This window comes from Corvus brachyrhynchos, unplaced genomic scaffold (assembly GCF_000691975.1).
Source record: "Corvus brachyrhynchos isolate BGI_N302 unplaced genomic scaffold, ASM69197v1 scaffold112, whole genome shotgun sequence".
In the NCBI taxonomy this organism is placed as follows: domain Eukaryota; kingdom Metazoa; phylum Chordata; class Aves; order Passeriformes; family Corvidae; genus Corvus; species Corvus brachyrhynchos.
The window spans coordinates 472,368-493,599 of record NW_008236765.1 but is presented as its reverse complement, the minus strand read 5'-3'; the positions used below and the strand labels follow the sequence as shown (position 1 = coordinate 493,599).

Below are 21,232 nucleotides of genomic sequence, written 5' to 3'. Positions count from 1 at the left end.
CGCGATCCGGGGGTGGAGGGGGACCTCGTTGTTTGGCAGGGCTCACCAAACGCTGCTGTGACAGCGGCGCCGCAGCCGTGGCATGGGGCCGGCTGGTGTGCGCACGCTGCTGCCTGACACACGGAGCAGGGAACAGCTCAGTGCTACTAATCCTACGTTCAGGCAATGTTCCCATTGACGTCAAACATAAATATTGGAGAGCTCAGCTATGTAAGCCTCTGCAGTGGGGAAAACAAGTATATTTTCAGTACTTAAATGCTTGGCATATTCTTAAAGAGAGTTCAGATGAAGCGTTAAAGACAGGTTCTTCCTAAGGAGAACTTGCTGCCGGTCCCCACCTTCACATGGAACCATGTTCCTCCCTACACTGAGACACCAGAGCATCAGGCCAAGGCCCTGCTCTGGCCATGCCATCATTCCCTAGCCACAGAACACGGCAGAATTTTAAGCCAGGGAAAAAGCACTGTAATACAAGCAGCGCCTGCACCTCTGCCACCTCCCAAGCTCCGCACACACATGGACATGTCTGTAATGGCAGCCAGCTAGAGGAAAATCCTTCCAGGCTCCTCCTAGGAGCAGGCAGGACAGACTATCAACAAGGTACAGCCGTAAGGGCTCATTTGAAGTTTTTCCATTCTGCTCATTCCTACATGCAGGGGCTAGAATCAGCACCAGAGGGTAGCTCCTCCGTGACAGGAGGGATCACGCTGCTGGAAGGATGAACGGGACAACAGCGTAGCTCAACTCACATCGTTTGTGCGACGCAAGGAATGGTAGGATGGGGCACGGCAGTTGCCGCCAGGGTAGTTTATGTTTATTGGCGCAGAAGTGTAAAAATATTTGGTGGTAAAATGAACCCAGCGGATGTTTTTGCTGGCAGGAGTCTGAGAGTGACAACTGCACCACGCATTGTGAAAGAGCAACAGCTGAGCATGTGCTGGGGCTGCTTTCACACTGCCAGCGAGGCATCCCATGCTCTGGGATTAATCGGATTAGAGTGGCTTTCCACTTCCCACCCAGATCAATTGGCATTTGAAGTAATTCACTTATCGCCATGCAGAGTGAAAGGCTGAAGTAAGTTCAGTACTAAGCCTTTCGAAGAAGTTTTAGAGCCTTCTCCTCTCCCACACCCCCTGCCTCCCGCTCCTTTCTTTCCTGCTTTCCTATTTTTTCACTACGTTCAACTTCTTGCGCAAAAGGATCAATTAATATGATGCAAAATAAAACATTTTGAGAAATTTCCCTAGGGCTCCCCTTCCACCCACAAAGATAAAGCAAAGAAAATATTTTAAACTTCATTTAATGTGAAATCAGAAGGAACGTGCCCCATGAAACCAATTTCTAGCATAACTTGAAGTCCATTTCAAGAGCAGCATGAAAAGCTGCTCTTGAGACTCCATTCCAGGCGCCCTGTCCAAGAAGCTGTCTTCCTGGAGAGAAGTTATTCTGCCACTGCAGGGGTGCTCTTTATACAGCTGGAAATGAATCGTCAGCAAATGCTTTGATCTTTCCTTTTACTTTTTGTAAGTACTGTGGGATGACTTTCAATAATTTCCTTTCTTTGGAACTCCCTGGCTTCACATTACAGTTTAGTACATTGTCAGCATCTGAGAGGGCACAGCCGTACTGGAGAGATCACTGATGGATATTCCTGCAGTCCAGACAACTTTTCAGAGCTGGTAAAACAGACACTGGGCAAAATATGACTGAGGTAAATAACAAGTTAGTACAGATTTTCTTTTGAATATAAAGGAGGTATAAGAATAACACAAAGTCTTTCTGTTTTTACCCTCCATGTATAGTACGGTAAGGAAATGCAAGAGTAAGTAAGGGATAAAGTGGCATTAAAGGGGTTATGCCAGGAAGCGAAGCGCCTGGTACCAAAGCCTTCATTAAGAAAACAAGTATGTTCTGAATATTTTACAGCACAAACTTTCTACCTCAGACCTCTAAAACCCGTACAATCACCAAGGCACCAACAATGATAATGGTATTCATAGTATATCACAGAACACCTGGAATAGCAGATACAGACTGTAACAAAACTAGGTCAAGTGCACATCAGCTGTTTTTCTGGGATGCCATGAAATGTCGCTGGTTAATGGTGTGTGTCCTTTGTAGGAACAGAGTGCTAGTGATTATTTTCTCAAAGAAACCATAGCCTCAAAGCCTTGTCGTGCAGAAGTTGATCCCAACTAGGGCAATCCTGCGCATGTATATTTGAAAAGGTGTTGAATATAGCAGAGGTCTGCCCGCATTCTCAAAGCATATCCCTGTGCAAACCTGCCACACCAGGCACTGACAGAGCTCAGCCTCCGAGACAAGCCGTGCTCCTTTAGTCACCCAGGCAGCAAAAATAATACCCTCACTCAAAATAATGGGGCTTATGGGAAGATTAATGGCAAGGTTAGGGCTTTCCTTTGTGTGACAAAAACAACCACCTGCTTACTGTCCTGTTACGGAATCGCACGCTATCACCTGCTGCACCGTTCCAGCCAAGTCCCACGCTCAGGTAGGAAGGACCCGACAATTCACACGGAAGTCCACAGCTTGCAGCTAAGTAAATATTTCACCACCTCACCGAGCAGCTCTTTGATTGATACAAAATAGTCTTTGTTATATCATCAAAAGCCATCTACCTAGTGATCAGCCAGCCATAAAACAGATGCTGAGGGCCATTCCCTGTCCTTGCACCTTATCCACTGGCAAGAAATGCCTGAGGTTCTCATAGCACATGGTCTGACACTTCTCTTCCACAGCCTTACCAGGCATTGCTGTCTCCTGAGCTGTTCTCCGCTTTGAATTTAATTATATATCTGTGAGAGCCAAGGAAGCCAAGCTTTGTGCTGAGCCCTGCATGAGATCCCAGGGTTAGTGGAGAAGCAAACTCTCTTCCTTACATCCTCTTGCCACCTTCCCCACATGGAACGGGATGCTCATTTTGGGAATTGTTTCCACCATTAGAATTTCATGAGGATAAAACTTCCCGTTAAAGCAAATTCCCTAAAAAGAACAGCCTTGGCAACCTCCACTCAAAAAAAAAAAAAAAAAGCTCTGGAAAAGAAACTCTCCCAGAAGCACTTTTCAATGATTTTGAGATGCAATATCTAAAACAAACATTCATATCAAGCCATAAACTTTGTGGGATACAGAGACCTTCTTAGTTATCATTACAGCAGCAAATCAGTTGCTACAATACAACACAGAAGGCGGTAAACCCTTTCCTCCAAGCACCTTCTTGTTTACTGTTGCAGGATTTATTACACTAATTGATCATATCAAACTTATACAGACAATAAAAACTTGATTAAAAAGTGTCTGCTTTGCCACCTTTCCAGCAGGAAGGCTTGTGCCCTATTTCCCCCTGGCAAGCCTGTGTCCCCGGTGACGCACAGCATCGGACTGATCCAGAGCACACCCGGGCTGCCAAGGCCCAGGCTGCGGGTGCCAGGAGGCTGGCACTGGCTGTGTGGGGACCACCCCAGCTCTCCAGCTGCAGCAGCAGCTCGGCACAGATGTTGTCGGGGCAAGGACAGGGAGAGGAGCCCCCCAGAGCCAGGCAGGCTTCGCAGCATCTCCCTGTCACAGCCCAGCCACCGGCCCTTGCTGTGCCCTGACAAGTGCTGGCGCTGAGGATGCCTGCATCAGCCACAAGGGGATAAATGGGGAAAAAGGGGAAAAAGAGGCAAATGCCAAATACCGTCGCACACACACTGAATAACAATCATTATTATAATCTCTTTGCCCTCCTGATCAACTACGGAGAATTCAAGAGTCTCAAAGTCTCTTTCAAATGCGTCCCAATTATTCACCCAAGACAGACCCACAGATTTTATCTCTGCTTTTTATAATCTGAGTGTGTCACAATCCTCCTTGTCCATGATGTTAGTGGGCCAGGGGTGTGAGGCTGGTGATATTTCCCAGGAAACACAGGGATACTCAGACACGGTAGACCTTACCTAAGCAGGCTGGAGGTCTGGAGAAACAGGCAATTTGCTTTTCCTGTCCTGCCACTGACACCTCTCCTTCCCACCTTCCCTTCTGACACCTTTACACTCAATGTATTTCCCCACGAGGATCTGAACTTTAAAAAGTGTCAAGACAAGTCAGCAAAAAAATGGCATGAAAGAAATTAAGACTTTTCTTATGAAGGATTACAGCAGAGCTACACAGATAAAGTCACTCCCAACTGCAATAGCAAATCCTTTTAGAATGTCCACAGAACATCCCAAGGACCAAGTGCAAGCAGTTCAGCTCTGAATGCTGCAGTGAACTCAGCCTCAACACCACTGAACTGCCAGCAGAATGCCTGGCAGTCGTCATCCCTCTGAATTTGGGGGGAAGGACCATTTGGGATAAATGGCAGGAGCCGCCCTGCACCTCTTAAGGGTGGATGGAATGGTGCAGCCAGGGTGTCTCCATCGAAGAACAAGCCCTCCGAGTGCCTATGGCAGTTTTCCTAAGCAGGACAAAGATTCATAAGGAAAAACACTGAAATCCAATCCTTTCCTTCAAGTCTTCTGCCTTTTTCTGGCCCTTTTCCAACCAGAGGAGCCTCCTTCCCAACTTCCGGCCCATGTGTCTGTGCACTACGCACAGGACTCTGACAGGCCAACGCCAGGCAGACCTGAAGAATCAAGGTGGTTTGAATGAGGAGCGGACAAGAAGGAAACTCAGTGTGGACACTCTTCACGATAAATATGGGAATATGCTTCTGAATGGAAGATTTAAAGTGTAGTAATGAAGGTAGATCAAACAGATGTTATCGATTGCACCAGCACACACGGAACCCAGAAAGATCCTGCCTCACGTACAAAAATATGGTTGACAGCACTAAAAAAAAAAAAAAAAGGAAAAAAGAAAACTCAAAACAGAAATGCTACATGGAAAATGCAAAAGCTTATTCTTAGTTGTGTCTTTTGAACCTAAAATTCCAGCATAACGACCTGCCGCTGTTTCCTTACTACAGATCCAGGACCATTGGTTTTATCCCAGCTCCGCAGAAAGAACAGAAGGATGATGCAAACACAGGAAAGGAGCTGGCAACTGGAAAAGCCAGTACTGAATGTTTCCAGTCAAACCAAAACAACAACTAGCCAAAAAAACCCCTGAGCCTAAAGGCCTTTGACCTTACAACGGGACACAGGCTACTCAGCTGGCATCACTGGAGTCTGAAAAGCCATTTCTCATAAGCCACTGTCGTGTAAGTCGGATACGCACGTGTCTATGCGCTGGGACATATCCAAGTGCCAGTGAACATTCAGTTTACGCTTCCTTTTCTCTTGTTTACATTTTTAAAAATTTGTATTAGTCATCTTCATTTAATCAGCTGCCTGAACTGCATCTCACTGTGTGACACAGGTTTTAACAACCAGAACTAGTAAATATTATTTAAGAGCACTGAACAGTAACTGGAGCTTACTTATTAAATGTAGGGTGAAAACAAAACACTGATTCCCATTAGGAAAGCAATTCAAGTATTTTTCCACACATATAAAAACAGGTACATCTCCTCAAAGACCAAACAGTCCTGGGGAAAGGCTGGCAGATGGTAAAGTCAAAATCAGAGCAAACTAAGATAAAGAGAGAGAGAAATTATGAAGCTGCAAAACTGTTGTGCAGGCTGCAGTGAACCTTTCCCGGCAAAGCTGGTGCAGGATGCTCCAGGCAAGGGAAGGCATTCCTCACGCACAGCATCACTGATCACATCACTGCCATCACGGGACTGGGAGCTGTACCCGGCTGAGTCCAGAAAACCATTCTGGCCCATTTCCAGGGAGTTGCTCTCTGCCACTTGGATCACTCCTGCCACTAATGCGGGGGTGGGTGAAGCTTCCAGGTTTCCAGGCACTTCCCACCTTGCAGCTGTGGTTGATATGCCTTTCCTATGCTCACCGGGTTTTGAAAGCAGGACTGCTTTTTCTGTATTCTCAATCAAAGCAGGCTCTGTATCATTAGCTGGCTTTATGGAAAAGCAAAAAAAACAAATCACCACAAAAACAAAAAAAACCACCAACTTAAATGCTGAGAGTAAACATCTAGAGATGGGGAGAGGGGAAGGAACCCTAACAAAAATCATGAAAAGTTCATTTCCAAAGACTCCTGAACATGAAGCCGACACTTACTTCAACAACACCCACACAATCTTGAAGGAAAAGGAAAGGTGGGGGAATGCTCTAAAAAGCCACAGCTAAGGGGAGCATGTGCAGCACATCTTACAAACGAAAAGCATGGCAAGGGATTGCCTTAACCATAGGCTCAAAAGCAGGTACCTCGGCCCCTGCAGTACTCTCAAGGAGCTTCCAAGGAAACACAGACAAAGAGAGAGGTTACCCAACAGAGCTGGGCCACCTTGACTGAAGCACAAAAAAAGTTCTTTTCACGTCCACAGGGAATAAGGTCTCATCACCACAACGCCAAAACCAGACATGACAAAAACCAGAAGTGAGCAATACCTCCGATGCGGTCAGTTGTCAGCAGAAATGCAGAGATTTCTCTTAAGAGATTAACACTCATTTGTGTGGGGTACTTCTAACAGTCAGTGTTGAAACCCAGTTGTTTATGAGCAGGCAACCATTCACGCTTCCTTGTTCTGGGCTGTTGAACCAGTTCATGGAGTCAGCTTTCAAGGATGCCCTGCCTGTAGAATAAAGTTTAAAACCCATATCCTAATCTCGGCTGATCAGGACACCTTCAAAACATCTACAAGTTTTGGTGCAGTGCCCAGGAATCATAATGACTTTTGAGGAGGAGAAATGCAGATTTATTAAGACAGGGCAATACCTGGAAAATTAAGAATCTTAGGCAAGACATGCCATTGCTAACAGCAGTTCAAAACTTGATGAGAGTCAGCACTGTGGAATGGTGAAGTCCAGACATATTTTAATGATGTTTTTGGTTACACTCCATTTAAAAGAATCAGCTGTCAACACTGATCATTTCCTTTTGTATAATTCATAAAGTGGTTAATTTCAGAAGCAAAAGTATTATGGGTTTGAGTAATTGACTGCTGAAGCACAGTAGGTGCTCCATCTCCACATCTGGCGCCTGGGAGCACGTGCTTCGCCTGCTCCGAGCTCGCTCCCCAGTGTGCTGTGTGCAGGAATGTGCTTCCCCCCGCGGGCTCGCTGCCCGCCGCGGGGGCAGGAGCCCTCCCGGCCAGCACGGAGGCCGTGCAGGAACACGGTGCTCCGTGTGCTGCCAGCGTCATGGCTCCGTGCTGCTCCAGAGGACATGGATCTACTCGGGCTCGCAGCAGAGCACACCGGAGGTCGTGGTAGGGTGGAGAGAACCCGACCTGCGCCCTGCTGCAGTGCTCAGGGCTGCCATTGGCCCTGCCCCATCCATGCCACCCAAATGCTGCCGTGCTCTGTCAGAGCATCCGTCAGCCTGGGATTACACAGCTCGATGCCCTTACACGATTCAGAAACTGCCGCGTGATCTCTGAGCCCTCGTCCTTGCTGAGGACACGAAGGGCCAGCAGGATGCCAAGCGCCCTGTTAGCCATGCCCCCTGTGTGCTATCAGGGCTGTTGTCACACCGAGCCCCTCAGTAACTATTTTGTAATGGGCACTCATGAAACACTTTGCCTCACTGCCAACCCTGTGCATGCCTTGTGCAATCTAAAAATCAAACTGGGCCTATTTCGTTGATCATCAGTGACAAAAATAAGGCAACAAATTAGGCTCTGCACAATGTCAACCATTCTGAAGGGATGACTGGGATAAAGAGAAGTGGAATTTTGCTCACAGTTCAGCTACAGATCCAAGATGGGGAACATTTTTCTAACCATTTTTTCACGGAATGCCTTTGGAGGATTAAAAATAAACACTATTTACAATTTACTTCAGTAAGTTTGCCATGGAAACGTACTAAGGATGGAACCCCCAAGTTTCTCCCTCTGAGCTATAAAAGTCAGTTTCCCCTTGAGTGCTTCAGGAACTGACACATCAGATCTGACTTGGCCTCTGCACTCCACTGGGAAGGAACCCCACAGTTTTACCTACGATGCTTTCCCTAGAACTGGAAACAGAGACAGCAGCACAGCCGTCCTTGCACAAAACGTCAGATGTTGTCCTGAGACTGGCCGTCAAGCCAGGAAGGAATTTCTAACACTTCTGTGTTCTGAGTCTCTAGATTTAAGAAATCAGAAAATGGTAACTGGTTAATTATATAGAGAAGTCTAACATGTACTGCCTGTCACCAATGGTTAGTGCAGAACAATCGTTCTGCAGGAAAAACCTTTGACCTCAATTCCCACGGGGAAGTGACAAACACACCCTGCCACAACGGCAGTAGCCCAAGATAAAGCCTCCAGCCAGGTTCAGCCAACAGTGCATACATGATGCACCAAGAGCTAGCTGGCCACTGTAATTCTTTAGAATCTGACACTTATTCTTGCCTGAGAATTAGGGGTTTGGGACAAGGCAGGCTGCTTTCCGTTTCAGGGATGTTTGATCCGTGTCCAGCTGTAGTGCTGAGTTACAGAACCAGTGGCTGCACCGGTCCTGAGTGCTCTCACCATGGGAGGAGACAGGAGTATTCATGAATAACCAATTAGAAAGAAACAAGTGACAAGCAGGATTGAAGAGAGACAGAGATGCTGTCTCCAAATCCTGCTTTTCTTGGGAAGTTCAGAATTTCTTTCACAAACTTTAATGCAACCCTCCAGTAATGTTCTCCTGGGGTAACAAACCCAAAATACCAAAGCCCAGTAGCTCTTTCAGAGAAGGAGGAACTTCTGGAGGAACAAGAACCTCCTTTTGGCAGCACCTCCTTTTGGAGCTGTTTGTTACCTGGCTCAACTAACACTGGAGCATCAAGAAAACGCTTGCTGCTCCTAGCCAGGGCGAGCTGGGGAGACGGGCAGTGCAGAGCCAAGCTCTGCAGGAACCACCTCAAACAGGGCATCCCCTAAACACCTGGCACTGAATAAAATGCAGCAGAGAATTCCAGGTGCATTTCTGGAAATCATTTTAAACTGCTTGTTTTCAAGTTATTTGAGCCTGCATCGAAGTGCTAAGTGAAAAAAGCTCCTTGACCATTCCATTTTTCCAAGTGAACAGTGATTCACAGAAACCTTCTGGGGTGGGAGGGGAAGGGGCAAAGCAAACCTGACATTTCGAGCTGTAGAAATCAGCAAACAAACAGGACGAAACTGAGGGAAGAGCAAGCAAAAGTTAGGGCCATGCTTCCTCAGCCATAAATTACACAACAGGAAAACACATTGTCAGCCAGAATGAGGGCAGAGGAAACCACCCCCCCAAAAAATGCATCACAGCCCAAAACAAAGCTTATCCCACCAGAGCTCTCACTGGAGAGGGCTGGTAAAAAGCCTCAGAGGTCTGGGATGAGTGCAATTTCTAGCAGGGCCCCAACTACTTTTCAAAGACTTGACATTCATTCTGTGAAACTCTTCAAGCTCACAGCAGAGCTGTCAGGAGAGCTGGATTCCCCTTCTGCAGGTGCAATTTTACACATGGAAAATTAATTCCAGATGCAAAGCAGAGTACTTGTCCATTTCCAGAATATGAACTGCAGTTTGAGTGACATTCACTTGCTGAAATTCCCCCCTGCAGTTCACCTATGGGTTAACACGGAGGGAGCCCTCTCCTCAAAACCTCTGCCCATCTATCTCCTCCTGCTGCACTGCCACATACACAGTGACACAGGGGGCACGATGCAATAAACCTGCACTTCGGCCTTGGGCAAAGGATTTTAGGTGTATAATTCATGTATGCCAATTATTTGTGGTAGGTAAAAATACTTCTTCAAAATTAAATGTAAAGAGAATAGCAAACAACTGGAAAGGTCTTTTGTGTACTTGCAAATACGGAACGTTGAAAGAGTATGAAATCTTTGGGGATGTCAAACTCTTCTAAATTCTTGATAATCACATTTCCAATCACCTTCCCCCCTCCCAGTATGCACAGTACTGGAATTTGAGGCAAGCTCAAGGTACAGAACTTCTGTAGAAGCAATCAAATGTCCCAGCTGGCCCTAAAGCAGTGCAGTGAGCTAAGGAGGTGTTCTGCCTGGGGTCAGTGCAGTTAATCTGCATCATTACTCCACATTCAGCACTTGCTGACTGGACGCCCGACTCGAGGGCCGGGATCCCAGGCGGGGACACACCGAGCACGCTCTCCTGGGCAGACACATCACCTGAGGCTCCATGTCCCAAACAAGTGCCCCGATCCCAGCAGTCACAGCCCTGGGCAGCTTCCTGGCAAAGCTCCACACTCAGCCATGGCAATTTGGACAAACACACTTTCTCTTGGAGGTTAAACTTGTCTATTTAATTTTTCACAAGATGAAAGAGGAAATGATGAGAAAAATTCTTTAGTAGCACTCGTAACTGCCAGCGTAAACACAATCCAACTTACGTTTTACATACAGAACACTACCAAAAAGACAGATAAATCTCTCTAACCAGGGTCTTTATCTGCTGCTATCTGAAAATGAATGCCAACTGGCAGCAATAACAACTCCCTGCAATTCGTGAAGCTTCACTTGCCATAATCTGTGCTATTTCTTTCTCTGGAAAGTAGAGAGATGCTCTGAGGAGAGTCAGGCTTAGAAATGACAGCTGTAACACAGAGAAAAAGATCCTGAGTTCCCCACAATGGCGCTTTTGCTGTAGGAAAGCTGTTTGCTCTGAGCACTGCCAGGTGTAAGGAGACGCACACTGCCACTTGTGTCTGCATCTCCTTTTCACGCCTGTTTAAATCTGCTCCTGTCCCAGCACACCCCAGTCCAGCTATGTCTGACCACATTCTCCCTGCAGAGCAGTACACCCTGGGGCAGCAGGTACCACATCCTGGGAGGACACTTTGCCCCGAGCAGCAGATAGCAGGCAGAATCACCAACAACCACCCAGCAGCATCACCACCCACACAGGCCACCGTCTACTGGCATTATAGACCGTGGACGTGGAAAAGCTGCAGCCCAGGCCTGGAGCTCTGGGAACTCAGCAGAACTCACTGTGTACTGCCACCAAAACACAGCCTAGCCAAGAAAGTGGAAGAGAGGTGTATATTGGAATTGCGGAGGCTTTCAAGCCCATCACCACATGTACAAACTCAAAGTTTCTGCTAACAATTATTCACCCCATGAACCAGATCGCTTTGGTGCATGAAAGGAAGCCACATCAGCAAATCTTGTGTTTCCTGGGCTGACTCTGTGCTAATCAAAGGAGCCCACAGGTAACACACCATGGAAAGCAGCATCCATGTCATTTGAGGCATATTGTTGAAGCAGCTCGAGGTTCAAAGAGAGCTGCAGCAGGGGAAGATGTATAAAAACATCCTGGAAGATGGTTTTCATTCCAGTGAGCTCACTCTGTCAATGAGACAAGCAAAGGGTGGAGGGGGAGCAGTAGCATAAGCCTGTTCAATGACTTTGCCAAAGATCAGAGAGCAGTTCAGCAAAAAAGTAATAAAATTTTCATCTCCTGATTCTCAGCCCAATGTCCTCTGCTAGACCATGCTGCTTCCAACCATCTGGAAATACCGTATGCATCCACGGGCCATCAGAAATGTCCACAAGGTCTAACAGGCAGTGTAATTTTTAGGTACAATAAAAAGCCTATACTTGAATAAAAAGATTTATACTTTCAAGATGATACTTTTATTTTATAATAAACAGATTATACTATATGGGGTACTGTCTCGCTGAGCAGCCCTCCTGCCCAGTTACAGTGGTGCTTAACAGGTAGCACACTTGTTTTTCCATCTTTCCGTGACCTTGCGGCTGCGCCGCCCCCTGAGCTGTCTGTGCCTTGCCGTGCCAGGACAGCAGTGCCTGTGTGTCAGGTTAAGCAGCAGTGCGCCCGGAGGCCAAGGCTGTTGGGAAGGGCTCTGAGACTCTCCGGCACCAAGCCTCGCAGCGTGCTGGCTCTGCAGCCCTCCCCAGCACCGCTGCCAGCCGGGCTGCAGGCACAGGAGGGCTGGGAGCTCACACCCCAAGCGAGGCCGGGAGTACCTCGGGACTGACCTAGATCGGGACTTCAGGTGCAGCTGTTCAGGTGCCCAGTCCGAAAGCCGTGTGCCTTGTAATGCCCACTGCGAACCACCAAAGGAGCCAGGGCAGACCATGGCTATTTCCAGCACGCTCACACCATGTGCTGGCTGTATGAGGACTTGTAATGCCCAGGGAATGCTTCCCCCACAGCCACCAACACCTGCAATCACCTACAGAGCAGCCACAGCCCCTATTCATACACAGGAGATTAATGCTGGAATCTTCCCAGCCCAAACACTCGGGTCTGTAAGGGCTAAAGGGAAGGTTCTGCTTCCCTAAAACGCAGGTACGTTCTTTCCGAAGCACACCCAGCCAATTAAAAGCAATTTTCAAAAATTTCCTAGCCCTATTTCTGGTTAAAAAAAGAAAATTGAAACATGGACCCCTAGTTTTCAATTGGCATTAACAGGATCAAAATGGATCCCTGAATAGTTGCCATCAGTGACAGCAGAGCATAACCCCACAGACACAAGTAGCAAATTAGCAACTCTCATGTCACAGCATTTCTGAAATCATACAGCAGATGTGCAGACTTTTAAGGATGCAGAGACTGAATAACAAGCCTTTATCTTGAGATAAAGGAAGAAAAAGTAGCATTAAATCAAAGCAAATATTTGAAAATTGGGAGATTATTTTTAATAATCTGTAATTCTAAAGTAAGATGAGCAATTTAAGACATATAATTTGCTTTAAGTGCAGCAATTTTCAAGCCAAAGCAATTTTTCAGGCTGCCATTGTAGCAACATTGATTGGGGGGCACCTTCAGCCTGAAGAAACTGCTGCTGTTCACAACACACACGTCAGATTGCGGCAACAGTGGACACTGCCTGCATGTGGTCTTGGGTTCCCGGGGGAGAACCGGACACAACTGTCCCTATTGCTGTTCAACTGCCCTTGCCGCTTTTGAAAAGTGCTCCATTTTGCCAAGTTTTCCCTAGACACGCCTTTAAATCAGCACTGGCAAATGCCTCAAACAAAATCCGCAAACCAACCATCTCCCATTCAGTGGATTTCAACGCTCCTTCACTCTTGTTAGCACTGATGGTAGAAACCAATTTTCAAAGCATGCCGTGTCAATTGCTGCTCAGACCTGGCCTCTCCTTCCCTCTCTGCCCTGGCTCAGCTCAGGACACCCCCTCGATGGTCAGGGGTTCACAGCCCTTCTGTCTGCTGGCAGCGCAGAGGTAAAAGTACACTGTAACTCGCAAAAAAAGGCTTTTAGTGGTATCAGGTGCTTCCACACGAGTTCAAATGAAAGCTCGGTATCTCAGAGGGGAAAAGTGCCTCTCCTGTGCCAAGAAAGATCCTCAGCAGCAGCTCTGTTAGCAGCACTGCCTTTTATTCTAAGTGAACTCAGATTAAAATGAAGGTGCAAACCAGAAATTCCCCCAGCTGCCGGCTGGGAACGACAACACCAGACACACTCTGCGGGTGTCTCAGGGGCTTCAGACAGCCTGTGGGATTGCAGACAGGCTTTCTGCACAAAGCCAGAGCAACCAGGAACTGCAACTCCTTTGGAAAGTACCTGTGTGCCTCAACCACAGCTCCGTGGGCTGCACTGTTTACAGTGCCCCTCCTGTGAGATGCCTGGCGTCTGTAAACATGCCACTGACCACGGCCACCTCAACAACTGGCCAGTGCTTCCCCCTCTGGTTGTAGCTCCCGTGTCTCAGGAGAGCCCTTGTCCTGGGCATGGGAACGGTGCTGGCACTCAGCCTGCGCCCAGCTCCGGCACAGCCTCCCCAGCACAGGCTGCCAACAGAAACCAGAGCATGGAACCCCAGGTCTTGATCAAAAGGTGAATTCCACATTTATGCCCACAAGAATCGCCTCCTCCGGGAAGGCTGGCAGACTGCCGAGTTTCACAGCTCCGTAACACCGACTTAAGCAGCCAAGCGCCCGGACACACTCTGCAGGTACCAGTGGCCCATCTCAGCCACAGCATCTGCCTCCTGCCCGCACAGCCCTGGCGGCGCGTTCCTCTTTTGGAGGCTCCCTCTTGGGCACCCCTTCCTGGGAGGCCCAGCAATGGGGAATTGGATTTCCTTGTTACTTCGTTCATGCTGTTAAACCTGCTCACCTCCTGGGAGACTGCGCACTGATAGTCCAAAACCAGAGAATTGTATACTGATTTCTGACTAAAACAATGTTAGTAAAAAGCAAACAGCCATTAAAACGGCAACTCCCCAGCACACAGCCACCTTGGTGAGCCAAGAGCCCGGCATCGAGGCACCTGCAGTCCCTCGCCACCCTCCGGAGATCCCGGCCCTCTTCCAAGCACCCGCTGCCCAACAGCCCTGGGAGTTCTGGCCATGGCCAGGCTATGGGTATTTGCATGGTGCTGGGCCTTGTACCTACTGACCTTTCAACCTGAACCTCTGACCCACCCCGTCCACACCACAGTGTTGTGGCTGACCCTGGCTGGTGCCGCCAGCTCCGGGCACCCACCACGCTGTCACCTCAGCTCCGGCTCCCTGCCTTGGCAGAGGTGCTCCTGACTCCTGCTGCTCCCTGACACCTATGGGAAATCATAAAGGGGAATTTCCTAAGCTTGGAAGTAATCCAGTGTTCAAGATCCATTAACAGCTTTAAGCAATTCACCCAAGGTGAAAAGCAATACCTGTGGCCGGACAGGAAAGTTGAAGCTGAGCCTTTCCACAAGGTTCCCATCTTATCTCTGTGCCCTCCCCACAGCTCCTGCACCACCCTGACGCCTGCGGAGCTGCCGGATGCTCAAACCACAGCAGGCTGCATGGCTGCAGGCTCCCTCAGGATAATTACCCCAAAAAGGTTTCATTTGACTTGAGACTGCAGATTGGAACGTGATCTGTGTATTTCGTTGTGCTCTTTTCCTTTTTCTGGTATGAGCTCCCTATGCTCCACGTATAAACACAGCATAGTTTGTGAATTTCTTAAACAACTAAGTCTTGTCATTCCCATAACAAAAATGATTGGTCTGGTACCACCTGCTTCCCCCAGCAGCAGTTTATGTGGCTCTTTGAGAGAAAGGGTTTCAAAATTGCAAACTTTCCAGTACTAAAAGGTAAACTCCAAACTTCCATCTGCGCCTATGAATGCCACAACTTAAAGCTCTCAAAAGTAAATCAAGCCCAAAGCAGGCAGCAGCAGAAACCGCATTTTCAGGTGAGCACACTGAGACACAAATCCCATTGGCACCTCGATTCCCACCCAAGAGAAGCTTTCCCTAAGCACAGAGACTTGTCAGCCATCACACAGCAGGTTCTCCCCTCTTGATATGCTGCCAAATGGGGAATTCCAGGGGCTGCAAGAGAGGGGTGGAACAGTGGGGCACTGGTCTTCCCTCAGCAGGCTGCACAGCAGCCCTGTCCCGGGAATAGTTCCTGGCCTCTCCAGGTTCCTAAGCGAGTGATGGGACCAGCCCAAACCACTTTATTTTCTAGCCGATGGCAGCTGTCTTGCTGGAAATTAATCTGCTGCCTCACTCCCCCTCAGCCAAGAATCCAGCATAAGCATCTTTCAAACCTGCAGTTTTTACTTTTTTCACTTAAAGAATGTAGTATTTGATGAAATACTACATTGTATAAACAAAAGCCTTATCCCTAGCTATTAAATGTGAAGTCCCTTGTTTTGTCAAAGACATACCAAAGCCAAGTCCAAAGTCCCTGGATACGCCTGCAGGATTCTCGGAGCGATTAACCCCTCTGTCGGGCTGCCCTGACCTCCAGATGGATCAATGATTTTCTACAAGCGTTTCTTCAGCTATTCTGGCGGCACTAACGGGCTGTTCTCACCTGCAGCAGTGGAGGCGATGCCTGTCCTGGGACAAGTGCAGGTTGGACACCGGGATAAAGAAAGGTTCTTCTAGACTTGGAAGAGCCAGATGGCTCATCTCGGTGCTGCCCACCTGCTGCAGATAGCAGTGCTGACCACAGCTACTTCCACAAGCCTGTTTCTAAGGCCGGTTAGAGGCAAACTCTGGCTGCAGCCCCCAGCACAGTCGTTCTGAAATGTTGTGTATAAAAGGGATTATTCAGGAAACCTGACAGAACCCTCAGAAACTGAACATTTAAGACCCCAAATCCTTCTCCAAACACCAATATTGCAAAGCATGTAAGAGAGAAACCCCAGACTTTCCCTCTGGAGAAAGAATTGCTGGAAAGTGCGTAAACTGCATTTCTGATTGAGGAAATGCTGATGTTCACGATGCTCCAGAGCATAAGGCAGCAATGTCCTTATGCTCGAAACATGGAACCTAGAATTCTAAACTGGGCAGATAACAGGATAAGGGGACCACACCCTCAAAGAATATAAAAATCAGCAAAGCTTCTGGGCAACAGCTTCCAGTTCTACATATATTTGCATCTGACCTGGCAGAAGCCAGTCATTTTGAGACTCCTTCCATAGTATTTGTGTGCAGGAGGTGCAATTCCATATTTTGGCAGTATGTCCTGCCTAGTACAAATGTCTGCTCTGCACGAGAACAATGTAGAAAAAAGAAGTTTGGCTCCGAAATCAGACTTCAGCTCAGCAGTAGTCAGACCATGTAAGCCCCAAAAGCCTCCACAGCCAAGACCAGGGAAATGTGGTTTTCGTGTCTGCTCCGACTTCTAAATTAAAAAATGTATTTGCAGAGCAGCCATGGTGGAACTGCACAAGAAGTGCTTTTCACTAGTGCTTTCCAGTTCCAAACAGCAATACTGACTGGAAAAGGGGGGGGGGGGGGGGGGGGGGGGAAGTTTAAAAAAAAAAAAAAAAAAGAGAGAGACCTGTAATCACAACCTTAGGAATTATATGGAAAACGTACTTCTGAAGTAACACATTTCTTATCATTCTATGCAGCTGAAAATGGCTTTCAAGGAAGGTGTTTTCCTCTAGCTAGTGACCACATGGAAATGCCAGCAACCCAGCTCTAACTGTTCACAGCTGAAGCTTGTGCACTTGCTATTAGCCATTTCTATCTTCAAATATCAATTAAGTACCGTTCTCATTTTGCAAAGAATAATTTACTCACCCAGCCAGCAAGCAGAAACTGGCAACTACACCATACACCTGTTATTACGCATTACAATGAAATTAAAGTATTTAGAGAATTTGGCAAGACTGCTAAAACTATGATGGTGGTTATAACTGCAAACATGCAGATGAATGCTGCTCCTGCCTGCTAGGAAAATACTGCTGCACAAAGAACTGCTGGTGTCCAGCAGCTGGCCTTTCAAGATGAGTATCCACAAACATGCCCTCTGTGACACCTGCTCAGGTGGCACGGGCACCAGGCTCCGGTGCTGCAGCAGGAGCAGCAGGAAGGGGCCCAGGAACGGCCCCACACCAGCACTGACCTCAATGGGGGAAGTGCAGAGCACTATTTATTCAGGTGCAATAATACAAATCTTTGTGGGTTGTTCCGCAATGATAAAACAAAGAGGATTCCAAAGAATGCGTTCCCTGTGTGACTTCCCGAGCCCCACTGTAAGCACACCGTGTTTGCAATATCCAGTGATGGCCAGAAGCAAAATTATTGTCGTTTGGGGCCTCCGAGTGCAGAACTCGAGCAGCTTTTCAAACTGGGAAAGTTTTATGGTGCTGCAGAGTGTAACTGGGACGTGGGGAATAACACAGGGACCCGGTGGAGATAAGCTTTTGCTCCCCCAGGCATCCTTTCAGCTGTCCTAACCTTTTCATGTAAAAATAAACAGGACAAGGCTGCAATAAAAGGCAATTTATGTGCTGTAGCTGCACCATGGAAGCCTAGGGAGCAGGGGGCATCCCAGCACAGTCAGTGACCCGAGCTTGTGGCATTAATTACTGGTTTTGTTCAAGATGAGAGAATTTATGCTCAGTATGAAACACCACCAGCGAGGTGGAAGCTAGAACTCTGTAATTTATGGAAACGCTTTCCTAACCACAAACAACTAAGTAGTGCAGACACCTCAGCACCAACAATAACCAACCCCAGAAAACGTGTCCAAACGTGGGCTTCATGCCCAGAGGCTTTGCCATACATGCACACCTGGGGCTACCTGTATGCAATCGATCTCTCCTGCGGTCCTGGCACGGCCACGTGGCCGCAGCTCACAGTGTCAGCAGGTTACTCTAACCTCATCCACACGGCCCGTGACATCCTTGTCCCAGGGTTTTCAGAAGAAAATACCTAAAGGACCTGTGATTTCCCAACTCAGCACTGGCTGTTTCACATCGGACATATAAACTGGACAATCCCAGACAATTTCCATGGAAACTTACATTCAGTCATCTTTGGCAGTTTCTCTCTAAATCCACCAGAGACACACTGGGGGCAGGTAAGCTGCTGTGCTACACCTGGCCTGTTTCAGGGGCGGAGAGGCACATGGTGAATTGACGTGTAAGTTCAGGGTGAACTCAGGCCTTGACTGTCATCAAGTCAAGTTGCCATTCTGAAGAAAAAACATAAAAGAAAAACTGCTATAGAAGCTATGTAAAAATACTCCTAAAAGACATTTTCCTGCTTGTCTGTATGAATCTTTTCAGGCCTTTTGCCTGTCAGCAACAGCTCTGTTGCATTTCTGAATAACCCTGGAACTCAGGCACAACTCTCCATCCTGGTGAGCAGGAAAACTGCAGAGGCACAGGACACAGCAGAACACCATGATCCTGGTGCTGAGATCAAGCTTGAAGAAAGTCTGATGAAAGATGACTGATGAACTGGGTGCTCCTTTGTCAAAGCCAAGTGCTCTTGGTCCTAGGAACAGATCTTAGCAGCTGGAAGCTTTTAAGAAAACTTAAGCCTTCCCCTGCCTCATTTTCTTGATGGCTGTCAGAGGTAAGGGCATTGGAAGAAAAGCGCAGAGGATCCCTCTGCTATGCGGAACGCCAAGGACTCCATGTCTCTCTCTCACCAGGAAGTTTTCTAATTTTACTTGCTCCACTATCAGTCTAGATCACCAGTGCTAACATGAGTGGGTACCACCAGCATGAGGCTGGCAGCACGTAGCCTTCCACAACAAAGGTTCCTCTGGTGTCCCTCAGGCACAAGGAAAGTTTGCAAAATTATACCTATGCTATTCCCGCTGGAGTCTGAGTTCAGCCATCAAATTCAATATGTCCCTATACAAAAGATTAAAGCAAAAGAGCAGAAGTAACAGGGAACTGATACACCAAGTTTAAAAATACACTTGTGTTCTCACCCACTTCAGTCAATTCCTTCTAATAAAACAAGGTGGCTCTTGAAAACAAAAATCACTGCTTTCCATTGGGAAAGAAGAAAGGCAGGCCCAAACTTCAATTCTAGAGTGGTCAAAGAAACCCAAAAGAAACAAGACTGAAACGTAACTCTCTCTTTCATTTAGGCTGAATGGTCACCTGTGTGAGAAAAAAGTTCATTATCACACCGCTGTTCAGACAGCAACTGTGTGTACACAGCACAGGCACGCAGCAAGATCAACTCTGCTAAAAAACCCCACAACAAAGCAGGTTTTGAAAGAGAAGAACCTGTGTACATCTTGCTGTGTAAACCAGACAGACGCTAGGAAAAGATGACAGGAGTTGTTTGATATGAATCCAAGATACAGACATTTTAACAAAGCTGGTAAGAGCTCATCTGACCCACTACATGAGCATTTAGTCTTTATTTCTTTCAACTCTAGAGTGTTTAGGAGGAAAATGATACAGAGATCAAGAAAGCAATGGAGCTGGCAGGATTCACAAAGTGGATAATGACAGTTCCATGGCAGTACTGGCCAAGGTAGAAGGTGCTTTCTCCACATCTGGCTACCTGAGGAGGGGTAAATCACAAAGCTGAAACACCTCCCGTTGATGGTTTGAATAAACACACCTCACATCAAGCTGGACACGCATCTCCATTAAGTGCATTGGGCTATATAACTTAATTAAAAGCACTTGCATTGCCAGCTCTCACATCATTGTTCAGCTTTTAGTTCTTTCAATAATCACGCTGAGCACACTGCACAGAAATAAAACTGAAGATTCCACCTCACGAAAAGTACTTCCTTTTGCCTGTGGAAATGACAGCTTCCATACAATGGATCTTCTTCACCGAAGGACAACAAAAAGGGCACTTGTGTTACAGCAACTCTGTGCTCTCTCCTGGCGAAAGTGATTGCCATACAGCAAAATCACAACTATTTTAAACAACTCCTATACACGCATCTATGATTTGGCTAAGCATGCTACCAGCAGCTCAGTTCCAAACTACAGTAACTGTCGTAACTCTGGTGACTGGGAAAGTCAGACCCATAATGGAAAGCGACATTGCTATTTTTAATCATTTCAGACCCCATAAGAGACTCCCCAATGAGCACTGAAAAGGGGTCAATAAAATTTTGTGCAAGCATTAGAGCAGATCTTGCTATTATGCTACGCAGCAGCAGCAAAAGCACATCCCTGGAACATACAAATATTATTAAATCAGAGACAAAGCAAAGATGACCAGAAACCTGAGAAGCAAAACACTCTTGATTTTGGGAGGTTAACATTGATTTAAAAAAACCCTCTTAACGAGGTTCAAACTCTCAAGTTTGCAAAGCCTCTTAACCTGTTATTAAGCCAAAAATCTAAGCAGTCCAAGCAGTCTCCACAAGAGAAAACACCGTTCAGAACAGTCATGTTGAAGCCTCACTCTGGAATTCTTGTCAATAACCAATCTGTAGGTTGAACACTCCGATTCTCCCACTGCACCACGAGGGACAGGCCTGGCCAAAGAGACCAAACCACGAACCTAACTGAAAACAGAAATGCCAACCTGTGTAAGGCCTCCCAGGTCAACAGGGAGCGCTCCCATCGTGGAGCCTGCAGCCTCCCCTGTTCCTCTGGCACAGCCCCACCACAGTTCCAGGGCTCATAGCAATTTCAGAGCATCGAGGTTCTGGGCTGGCCACGTACACCAGAGGTAATGGTTCATTCAACATCATCATCTTAACCTACAGCACTGACAGATCCAACCAAAATACAGGAAACTCACCACTGAGCTTGGCATAACCCAAATGTGTGGCAGTTGGTCTTCTCCTCACTAGCTCCACAAACCTGGAACACATTAGGGTTCCCAGACTGGCCACCCTTGCAGACAAAAGGTAACATGCAGCTGCCTGATGCAGCCCGCTGCCTCTTGTGTGTTGAAACTGAAATACAGCACCTCATGCAAATGGTCAATTTATTTCCTGCTGTCTGAAGAAGATAATAAGGTAGGCAGGAGGAAACATTTTTTTATGTATATGTAAATACATATATATATATATATATA

General features: G+C 47.2%; 1 protein-coding gene across 3 annotated transcripts in view; it reads right to left on the bottom strand.

The window, feature by feature from the left end:
* Nucleotides 1-21,232, bottom strand: part of BMP3 (bone morphogenetic protein 3) — a 91,110-nt gene that overhangs the window by 48,214 nt on the left and 21,664 nt on the right. For 2 of the 3 annotated variants that reach the window (XM_017727338.1, XM_017727340.1), the window contains exon 3: nucleotides 18,241-18,410. The exons of the other annotated variant lie outside the window; for it this stretch is intronic. In XM_017727338.1, the coding sequence (XP_017582827.1) occupies nucleotides 18,241-18,250 (10 nt within the window). In that variant the 5' untranslated portion in view covers nucleotides 18,251-18,410. The remainder of the gene's footprint in view (nucleotides 1-18,240; nucleotides 18,411-21,232) is intronic. 3 annotated transcript variants of the gene reach the window in all.